This window comes from Poecilia reticulata, linkage group LG21, assembly GCF_000633615.1.
Source record: "Poecilia reticulata strain Guanapo linkage group LG21, Guppy_female_1.0+MT, whole genome shotgun sequence".
Classification (NCBI taxonomy): Eukaryota; Metazoa; Chordata; class Actinopteri; order Cyprinodontiformes; family Poeciliidae; genus Poecilia; species Poecilia reticulata.
In genome coordinates this window covers 4,447,384-4,459,093 of record NC_024351.1, presented here as the reverse complement: position 1 = coordinate 4,459,093, position 11,710 = coordinate 4,447,384, and the positions used below count along the sequence as shown (strand labels likewise).

The 11,710-nt window shown below is 39.2% G+C and overlaps 1 protein-coding gene across 3 annotated transcripts in view; it reads right to left on the bottom strand.

Annotated features, from left to right (window-relative positions):
• fam184ab (family with sequence similarity 184 member Ab) overlaps positions 1–11,710 on the bottom strand; it is a 135,807-nt gene that overhangs the window by 34,216 nt on the left and 89,881 nt on the right. For all 3 annotated transcript variants that reach the window (XM_008397244.2, XM_008397243.2, XM_008397242.2), the window contains exons 13-14: positions 7,442–7,592; positions 3,619–3,831 (exon numbers count right to left, since the gene is read on the bottom strand). In XM_008397244.2, coding sequence (XP_008395466.1) covers positions 3,619–3,831; positions 7,442–7,592 — 364 coding nt within the window. The remainder of the gene's footprint in view (positions 1–3,618; positions 3,832–7,441; positions 7,593–11,710) is intronic.

Here is an 11,710-nt window from a genome sequence, read left to right as displayed (position 1 = left end):
GAAGGCCGACTTTGTAACTGTCTTAATGTGGCTCTGAAGGTTCAGGTCAGAGTCCATCACTACTCCCAGGTTTCGGGCCTGATCGCTGGTTTTAGTTGTAATAACTGAAGCTGTGCATTGATTCTAGTTCGTTCCTCTTTAGGTCCAAAGATAATAACTTCAGTTTTGTTTCTGTTTAGCTGGAGAAAGTTTTGGCACATCCACACATTTATCTGTTCTAAGCATCTATTCAGTGATTGGATGGGTTCAGAGTCACCTGGTGACATCGTGATGTAGAGCTGTGTGAGCTTAGAGCTACCCTAAGCTCTAGAGTAAGTACTTTTTTTTTTACCAGTTAAGAATCATAACATCTGTTCAAAAGTAAAAAAGTACAAATCCTTCCAGCTGCACAGCATCCAGACAAATTAAAAAAAGAACAAATCAGAAGTAACCAAACGCCACCCTGAGCAAATCAGAGCGAACAGCGAGTTTCCAGAAGAATATTAAAAACTGAGCTGCATGACTCAATCGCTCTTCCTTATTCAAATTTATCGTCAGATAGTTGGCAGCAACACATGGAGGACGCTGTTCTCCGACCCGCAGCTTTCAGACAATTACAGCATCCGAGAGGAGAAGGGGGATTTAAAACCAAGATGTATGGCTGATCCAAATCGACCTTGACTGAAACGGAGGGATTAGCGCTGAGCGACGACTCATTGGCACGTTGAGGAGCGCGGGCTTTTATTTTGGAGCATGCATATTTCCACATCAAGCAGAGGAGAGGCAGCGCTGTCAGAGAGAGTGAGGCGCGGCGGCGGCGGCGTTGATGAGTCACTGCCGCTCTAACCTCGACTCTGACAAGACGGAGCTGAATTAAAATGTCAAGCAGCTGGTCTTGTCCTGAAGAGCTGCTTCCACCGCCACACAAAACGGTCAAACTCACCGGTTTTTAAAAGAAAAAAAAAAAAGATTTGCACTTAAGCTAGCTGGCAATTCTGTCCTGCAAAGTATTTGGACCCTTTGAAATAGCAAAGCAGCACAAAACTGTGAAAGAACACACGCCAAAAACACAACAAATACACTTAAAATAAGACAAAACCAAGTTAGAAATAACTTTTCAGCTAGATATAGGAGCTTATAAGTCAATAAAAATGTATTTCTTTCACTTGCAGATTATTTCACAGTCTTGTTGTGAAGAAACCTTGTACTTTTCATTAATATTAAGTAATTATTGATTTAAAGGGGCAGTTAAGATGTAAAATCACTTTTTTTAAAAAAGTTTTAGATCATGTTTTAATGTTATTTCCTCATCAAAAACAGACCTGGAGTGTCCTTTAGTCTCCATGGCAACCATTCAGCTCTGCAAAACACCTGTGTGGACATAGCTCCGCCTCCCCCACTCAGCTCCTTCAGACTAGCCAGCAGCAATTAGCAAACACCTGAGCCCATCATAGGAGCTGCGTCTCAGTGAAAAGCAGTGAGAATGTTGTTAAAGGGTTAACAGAGGAGCCATGTTGTCATGACTTTTAAAGAGACAGGTCCAATTTCAAGGTTTTAAATCAAGAAGTAAAATTTATTTTAAATCATATTTGACATATAAAGTGTTTTTATAATAACTGAAGGCTATTATAAAAATTATATATACATGGTTGTACTATAAAGTGACACTGCGTTTGGAAACACATAATGCTTCTCAAACAAGCTCCTAAAAGTTACATTAACTTAGTTTTGTATTATTTCAAGATATTTGGACTAGAAACAAAACAGAAATACTCGATTTTGTATTTTTGCAGTGCAGATTTACACAGAAAGACTGTGACTTTTGAAGGAAACTGGCTTCACTGGATTTTTAAAAATATTTTTTATAAAAATAAAATAAAATAAAATCTTCCTCCATTAATTAGGAACCTAAATACTTTTCCCCCCAGCTCGGCTCTGTTATTATGAAATCCACTTTGCCGTCTCAGACATTAACTCCGCTGACCTGAAATAACACAGCTGAGCCTGCAGGCAGCAAACAACATGATTTTATGAAAACTTGCTGCTGCAGCATCGTTTGTGTTCCCCTGACTGTTTCCAGCTAATCTGAGTCATGAACCAAAGAGGCAACCCAACCTGCAGCCTGCAGGAAAAGATTCTTTTATGGGCTAAGAAAACAGAAAAAGCTCCCAGGTGTATTAATAGTAACATCATGCAGGATTTCATTTGGCTTTTCTCTCTACAAAACTCAACAAAAACGAATTAAAATGAAGAAAAAACATGTTTTACTAAAATCCCTGCAGTGATAAATATACTGTAAGACAAGCAACAGAAATGCATTGTGATTTGTATCTAAACTACTAAACTAGTATTTTTAAATTTATTGGTATTTACTGAACAAATAGTGGAGAAAACAATTAATCTGGAGGGATTTATTATGACAATGACAAATCAAAATTCCTATTGTGAAAACAAATTTATCACAATAAATTATACACTTTTTGTGCAAAAAAACAAAACCTTACCAAGTATTTTTGTTTACTTTATAGTGAAAATATCTCAGTTCTCTTGAAAGAAGACAAAACTGACTTACAGGTAACAAATAATAAATTGTTTCAAGTAAAAAATGTCTTAATTTTGATTAAACGTTTTAGTTCCATTGCAGAGTCGGGCAGCAACTAGTTACATTTACTGCAGTAACTCTTTTGAAGAAAATAGTTTTAGGAGTATTTTAACTATTATGTACTTTTTACTTGAGTGATTTTATTATGACCAAATACGCTTTAAATCAGAAAAGTTTATTTTGCCTGATTTTGTTATTTTCGTCTTTAAAAAAAACAAAATTTCCACTAAACTTTATATTTTGGTCTGTCAAAACTTTTTAACTCTTTACTTTATAAAATATACTTTTATAAAGTATTGAAAAGTATTTCAATATACTTTTAAAAGTATATTGAAGTCTTGCTGCTCTACCCACCTCTGTTCCTCTGGCAGATTATTTCACTCATAACATGGGAAAATGTTTTGCTATAAGTGAAATAATAACACGGGAAAAATCATATAATAATCTATAATTTGCCAATTTCAGCAACAATAAAGAATTGTTGAATTAAAACAAGCTGCTACAGCTCTGGGAAAAATTAAGAGACCACTTAAAATGATTTTTTACTTTTTATAGGCTTATGTTTGAGTAAAATGGACATTGTTAATTTATTCTGTGAACTGCTGACAACATGTCTCTGAAATTACAAGCAACATTTTTGTAGAAAATGAGAAATGGTCAAAATAACAAAAGAGCTTCCAGAGCTCAAATAATCCAAAGAAAACAAGTTAATATTCATTTAGAAACATGAATGCTGATGTTTTAACTCAGGAATCAACATTTGGTGGGAAAACCTCGAGGTTTTCAACGCGGTTCAGTGCAGTGGGATCTATTTGTCCCAGAGCTGGAGATGTAAGTTAGTTTTATCTAATTTCAAGTGTACAAAGACATTTGCACAAGACTTTGTGATTTTCTAGAGATAAATTGTGCATTCTGGTTCTGGTAGTAGCTAGCAGGTAAGTGTGGATGATAAAACATTTTGGAGAACCTTAATAAAGCATCGATTTCTTTTAAAATCCCCCACATCGCATCGTTTGTGCGCTTCGCCCTTCACCGACCTTCAGGTCGCGCTGCCTGGCGTGCTCCATGTCCTGCATGGCGCAGCGGTGGGCTTCCTGCAGACGCTGCTGCCGCCTCTGATGCTCCGTCTGCAGCTCGTCCAGCTGCATGCGCAGGTGCTCCCTCTCCTGGCTGAACTGGTGCTGCAGCTGCTGCAGCGAGGACTGCGACTGCGACAGCTGCATCTCCAGACTCTGCTTCAGCAGCGATATCTGCACAGAAACCAGGCGACGTTAAACACCAAACCGATCGAAGGGTTTTTAAGCCGAACGTGTTCAGTTCATCGCTGTACGTTCGGTTCATCCTGCAGGATAACAGGAGCAGAAAAAGACGCAATCAGTTTGTTAGGAACTAATTTTTTAATCCCAAAGCTCGAAGAAGCTTTTAGCTTCATGCTAATAACTCTGAGTTCACGGCAGAACATAATAAAGTAAAGCTGCAATGCAATGAAAGGCTCGCTGAAATCCTTTGTTGGTAGGAAGGAAGGCGTGTGACTCTGTAGATTAGTGTGTCTAGACAGACTGCAGAGGAACGGTGAATACAGCTTTGTCTAATGATCAGCTTCACCTTGTAGAAGCTGCCAACATAAACAGCTGTGAAGGCAGAAAAGCTCATTCAAAAACATAGAAGTAGCTTATTTTTGAGCAAATTATGCTCCGCATAACAGAAGTTATTGTGATAAACAATAATATTGTAGTTTTGAGAACATTTTTAGGTAAAAAAAAAAAATCAGAATTATTAACAAACTTTAATCCTGGTGAACGTTTAACGCTGGAACTGGAAGAGATTTTAAATGTACAAAACAAACAAAACAAATAAAATGAACTTTGAAGTCTCTGTGAAGCTCGTCGAGACTTATAATCCAGCAAAGATAAAAGAAAATGACAGAAACTTGATTCACTGCTTATTGTGACAGTTTTAAGTTGACAGTCTGTGTGAAACTCCCAGATGCAACATGAAGTTAGTCACGTTTATTAAAAGCATAAAATGTCTCATGTTAACCATGTATGTGTGCATTTAGGTTGAGTTACTAAGTTTGGTTTCAGAGCAGCCATAATGACTGTGTTGAAATTAAACTCAACAAAAACAGCAGCTCACCGGGGAATGCTTCAATTTTATTAACCTCTGTAATTAATTCATTTTTAATTTGCTGCTCTGRTTCATTAAGCTTTCCTTTTAAGTCTCCTTCTAAAAATGTTGCACGCTTTTACCACAACAAAACTGGGTTTCATGAGGTGAAAGCTGTGATTTTTGCTTTCAGTCACGGGATAAAAGTAAGTACACCTCTGTTCAATCCTCAGATTGGCTACAGGAAGCGCCTCACTGAGCTGACAGCATGCTATGCTAGCTAACACGAGCTTCTCCAGGTCATTTACCGTTTCCCATCATGCTGTGCTAGAAAACAGCTCAATATGTTTTACAGCATGTAACTTTTATAAAAATGTTTTATTTTACATATTTGTTGAAACTATCTCTCTGCTGTGACAGTTCAGTCTGAGACGGATGATCTGTGAAAAGAAATTTAACTCATCTGCCTTCTCCCAGCGCCAACTAGAAACAACCAATCAGAGACAGGAGGCGGGGCTTAGCGCAGTCAATCACTCCCCCTTTGCTCTTTGCTACACTGAAGCATAGCATAGCATGCTAATTAGCATGGCTACCAATGACAGTTTTCCAGTAACGGTAAGTTGTTTCTCAAAATTTGCACATTTAGCAGCGAGTACATGAGGATGATTGACAGCGCCAAGCCCCTCCTCCTCGCTATGATTGGTTGTTTTTGGTTGGGAACTGTACATTTCTTCAGACAGAGATAGCAGCTCAGGTGGAGATGATTATCCGTCTCATAAACATGGTGACAGTTTTAATAAATATGTAAAAAAACATCTTAATTATAAAAGTTATACACTGCAGCTTTAATAAACAGCTGTTCTGGTTGGATAAGAATCTTCTGGTTCTGTGAAATAATCATCTTGAAAGAGAAACGGGCCGTCATGGGTCGTCTTTCTCCATGGCGTCGCCCGTTCAGCTGAATCTGAATTATTTTGGTCCAGCTTTGTAGATAAAACTTGATAAACAAACAAAGGAAAATGTAGCTCAGATTCTCCTCCACCAACTTTTCAGAAAGTTTGAAAATAACCTCCAGCTCTCCATGTTTGCCCTTTTAAACTTGGTAAGGCTCAGACCCAGCAGTGGTTCGCTACGTCAGAATTTATTTTGCTTTGTTTGCGCATCAACTCTTTTTCAGAAAAGCCCAAAACGACCGGAAACGAGTGTAAAAACATTTTGAGGAAGTTTTAAGAATTTTGTTGTTGCTGCTCTGATACAGCAAAGTTACATCCTACAGCTTTAATGATAAATAATAACAAAAACTGGCGTGTTATTTTTCAAACACTGTGCTGTATTACAGTTCAGCTCTGAGGGATCAGCTCAGCTTTCATTGAGGATCTTCTTCTTCCAAACGTCACATCAGCTCCTGCATCAAGGCGCCGCTGACATCACTTCCATCTGTTAAAATGCAGGTCATTAGATTTTCTAAACGCCACCCCGCCTGTCAGAGCGCATCCATCCCGGGGATGAAAGCTGCTCCGCTTTGGCATCGGATTGGATCAATACGGTTTAGCTGCCTGAGTGGCAGCAGGACGACGCGCCGCCGTCGCCTGACGCAGGAACGAACTTCCAGTGACCACAGAGCAGCTTCGCCGTGCCGCCATTACAGAGCAACGGTCAGGAGTCTGCTGCCGTCTGAGCTACACGGAGCCGAGACAGTCAGTCAGTCAGTCAGTCAGTCGCTGCTCTTATTGTTGTTCTTTTCTTCCAGCCTCCTGATTTTCTCTCTGCTGCTTTCATTACATTCATTCAGCTAAAAAAATCAAGTATCTCATGTAAAGAATCAAACCAGACGGATGAGGATCCTCCGTTCTTCAATAAGCAACAAATAAGTTTAATCAAAACGAGCTCAATCATTTCTATTTGCATGATTTATTGTTTTTCTCTTTCTACCAAAAACTGGATGAGAAAAGTTTTGAATCTGTTGCTTTGGCCTCAACCAAACCTTTTTAGAAAAACTATTTTGTTTACAGAAACTTTATAATTAATTTTATTTATTATTTATTATTATTATTTATTTTGGAGTTTTAAAATGTATTTTCAGTCCAGTGTTAATATTTTTATTTGAATTGGTCATATTCTTAATAATGCTCATTTATATAGTGCAGGTTTGTTTGTAAATGAATAAATATTTTATTCACACATTTAAAAACAAATCACCAAACAGCGAAACCAAAATATCTTAAGAAAACAGAAACGCTCCCAGACAATCACGTTTCTACATACCAGTAATTTTCTTTATTTTACCAGAATCACACAAATCTTATATTTAACTTTCTTCATCTGTGAGTTTTGCATCTTTAGCAAACGAATAAAATGTTTCTTGCTTCTGATTCTGGATGAATTTTATTATTTCCAGAGGAAAAGTTGCTACATTTTGTTTAATTCAAAATAACTATTTGTTCTTTTTAAATGTTTATTTGAATTTACAGCTTATTGATCTTTGAAGAGTGTTCTTCTATTATTACTATAACATTACTATTACATTAGTTGAAAATAGTCTCAAAATAACAATATTATAGTTTATTGCAATGATTTGTGGGACAATTTGTTGCGACAGGTCTAGTCAAATCACTTGTTTCTGTCTTCAGAAATGAATTTGCTGCCGTTTTTAAATTCCTGACATTCAGTTGCCGTTGTTTCTCCTGCTTTCCGAGGCTGTAAATAAGATGAGGAAGACTTGGAAGAAGGTCAGTCACGATGCAGGAGTCGCACCTGTTCCAGCAGGTCGTCCACTTTCCGCTGCCAGCTCTCCCTGGCGCTGTTCTGCTCCTGCTCCTTGCTCTGCGCCAGCTGAGCCAGAGCCGCCGTCTTCTCCTCCTCGTGCTCCTCCCTCAGCTCCTCGCGAAGCTTCTTGCACTCCTGCCTGTAAAAACAAAAGAAAAAGAAATTCTGAAACAGTTTGTTTAAAAGAGGAGGAAAGTAAAACTTTTAAAACTGGGGACCAAATGATCTGTAACCTGAACATTCTTACATTTTGAGAAGGAGGAAGTTGCGCTCAGAGTTTTCTTCAGAGGTTTTCATGTTGTTCTATTCTCTGGTTCTTGGTGCAGCGCCCCCACAGGCGAGGAGGGGAACAGGTTTTTCCATTAGCTTGTATTTAATATTTGTTATATTTTCAGCCTCTGCGGTTCTTTTTCACGCTGCACTGAATCAAACGTCTGAAAAACCTGTTCCCCTCCTCGCCTGTAGGGGCGCTGCACCAAGAACAACTGAAGGAAACCTCACAAAAACTTCCTTCTTCACAAAATGTAAACAAAAATGGAGAAGCAACAGATATTAAAGGTTGTAGAATTTCACTTTTGTCTTTGGTAAAAAAAACAACCCATTTCTCCTGCTAGCGCCTAAACCATTTGCTCTGGTTGCATTTACCCAGAATGCCCTGTGCTGTAGTCCACTTTCTGCTTTTGAAGGCATTCACATATGCAATCGAACTGCAAACATAGTTCACCTGAACCGAGGCTGATGTTTGCTGGTGGACCAGGGGTCACTGTTTTTGGGCCCCATCTGGTTCTTCCAACTGAACCAGACTTTCTATGTGCAAATGCAGTGAAAGTCGCAGGACAGCAGATCTCGAGGAATGGACTTCGGCTGATCTAGAACGACTGCAGAAAGAGGAATGATCAAACATCCTTCTTTATCTTTAGTCTCCTTTTGGCTAGAGAGCTGAGCAAAGACATCATTGGTTTCCTTGGATCAGTTTTTGTCTTCGGCCTGCATAGAAGGATGTGTAACGATCACGTTAACACTCACCCAGATGTTTGCTACTAGGGTAAAAGTGCTCCAGAGAGCTGAATGTCCCCCTAATGGCAGCAATAAATTGCCCTGTGCCGCTAGACCCCAACACGGCTTTTAGTGGGTGACCATCTCTCCTCAGCGCCGCCGCTGCTGCTGCCTCCTCCGCGCCTCGCCTCCGAGATGAATGTGTGTGTCTGCACGCTGTCGATGTAATGGCTGAGTGGGAGTTGAAATGGCAGCTGTTAAATGGAGTATCCAGCAGGCAAGCACGTTTTTTTTATTCTTGTCACTCAGAGCTATTAAGTGTCAGACTGAATGCGGGATCTCACAAAATGAACCCATCTCCTGAGAAACGTGCAGGTGTGAAGCTGCAGATCAGACGGCCGTGATGCTTTTTATTTCAAGCACAGAGTAAGAGAAAGATCGATTTGTTCGCCACACGGGGAGTTAAAGCTCGGACCATCAGAACCGGCGTCCCTCAGGGCTGACTCCTCACCCCACTCTTCTTCTCTCTGTACTAATGACTGACCAGTCAGGGAAACTCCAGGAATTTGCAGATGGCACCGCTGTTACTGGTTGGCGCTAGTCAGAGTTTCTTCCCCCATGACCAGTCGAAGCACCAGGACCAATAACATAAAAAAATAAGTGAAATTTAATTAAAATGTCACCAAAGTACAAAGAAAACCCACAGAAACCATGGAGAATTGATAACCAAAGGATACTTTTTCAAATATTCCTTGGAGACTCTTCGTTTTTAAAGAAGTGAACATTTTCAGTGAAAAGTGATGTTCTTTGAAACGCATCTCTGTCCATTCTCTCAACAAAATGTTACGTATTTAGTATCCATTTCTATACATCTAAAACATATTTACACTTTTTAAACTTTCAAAGAGGAGAAACAGATTGCCAAAGATTTTCAAATGTCTGCAGACGGGATTATTGAGCTGCAGAAGATAAAGAAGGTGATTAAATATTAGCTGACATTTAGCTTCACAGTCTCAATGTTTATCTGCAAACAACTGTACACAAAACCTGCAGCCTGAAATTCAGACCCAAGGAAATATCAGATATTCCTGAAGGAAAAATCCCTTCGAATTGTTTGAATTAACTTTCTGAGACATGGAGGGTCAAAGAAAAGACCATCTGAGTCTAATTCTCACATCTGACAGAGAAAAAAAACCTTTAAAGTTTCCCATCAATTTGATAATTTCACAAAAGGCATATAAAAAAAGCTGACTGTTGATTAGTATTATTTTCATGTGTATAAATGGTCAATGTTGTTAGCAATTATAAGATGAGAAATGCATAAAGTGACCATAATCTGCTGAAGATCAATGCAACCAATCAAAGCAACAGTTTCTTCCTCGTTGTTTCAAGAATCCAGCAACAATATTTAAACAAATATTTAACTGTTCGCTCAAACGTAAACGCTCGATAGTGATTACCGTATTTTCCGCACTATAAGGCACCTAAAAACCTTCAATTTCCTCAAAAGCCGACAGTGCGCCTTATATATGGACCCATATTGAGCCACAACACATCTAGCAGCTACGGTAAGCAGCCGCCGACTTCATTTTCCCCCGTAGAAGAAGAAGTGTGCGGTGCATACTGGGATAGTCGTCAGAACGCTGGTTTGTTAATAAAGTTTGATAATACATTTAAAGCCAGGGGTGGGGATAGAGAGACGGAGACTGCAGCGGCAGCGTGTCAGTTGGTCTGTGTTACCCAGAAAGCAGTTGGGCACAATATTGCAACACCAACACCGTGAGTGAAACAATGACTTGGGCAGCCTACTGTATAAAGCACTCAGGGACTATTTCTTTACAAACGTGGATTGTAATAATAGAGTACGGAACAAACTGGCAACCCAAACTGTAGCGTCTATAGTATGTGCCTTATAATCCGGAGTGCCTTATAGTGCGGAAAATACGGTAGTTTATCCAGCTGCTGCACATAAAAATTTTATGTTAAATTAAAGGCATCAGGTCTACACACACGGCGATAAAACGACTTTGTTTTTGCTTTTTAAATGACATTTTATTGCCATAAAATGCGAGCATCACTGGATGCGTCTCTGGATCCAGAGCGCTTGGTAATCTGTGAATCATTCGTCTTTCCATTTTCAATTCACGACCAAAAAACAAAAAATGAAAAAGCGAAAGTGGAGTTTTCTTTGATTTGTTTGTGAATTGAATAAACCCCCCTAAGATCTTGTTTTTTTATTTGTCTCAGACTGAAAATGCTCAGAGGTTCTTCGCTCTACAGAATCTGAAGAGAGAAAGACGTTCGTCACCGGAGCGTTTCGGTTGGATCGATATCCGAGTTAAGTTTAGACGCTGATTTTATTTTGTAAACTTTGCCTCTAAAGATGCAAGTCCTGCTGCTTTTCTCCATTAATGTCACATCCCGACTGCTTCTGCTGCATTAATGTAGTTTCACATGATTTATTCCCTTTTGTCACCTTTCAGTTGTGTTGATCCCTCAGCAGCGGAGCTTCAAGCGGAAAACATTTGAATTAAACACTAAATTGGCTCTTTAGTTAACATTTAGTGAGATAAATCTCTCCAACAGCAAACATTTGTGGAAACTTTAAACTCTGCACGTTTCCTGACACTTTAAATAAAAGATACTGACACCTGTGGGGCAGAACGTTTATTCTCATCCATTTATTTTGGTTTTCATTACCGTCTGAAGTGGCTTCAGCATCAAGCAAAGAAACTTCAAAGTGTGGAAAACGCTGAGTCATTGCGTAGTTTCTGCTTTTACCACGTGAAAAAACACAAGTTCCCACAATTCAAAGGGACTTTTTGCAGCTTCATTCTACAGCTGCAACTAACCATTAGTTGTCAGTTTCTGCAGATTTTTCACTGAACCACTTCTGCCTTTTTATGAAATATCAGAAATTCATTGACATATGCAGGTAAAAAAATATTACATTTTTAAAATGAGAAAATAATTATTTCAGAAAAGGCAGTAACTGTCATGAGGCGGTGTGGAGGTAGGTGAGGAGAGACGCAGGATGTGATGAAAATGATATGTTTAATGAATAAATCCAACGACAAGGAACAGCGGGGAACAACACGAGGAAACTGGCAGCACGGAGACAGGTGACATCAATCGACATACAATTGACATTAGTAGACAAGGACCCGACGAAGAACACAGACAACAGGGGAGACTAAATACACACGGGGCAATCACGGGAACGAGACACACCTGGGAGACAATCAACGGGGAAAGACGCAG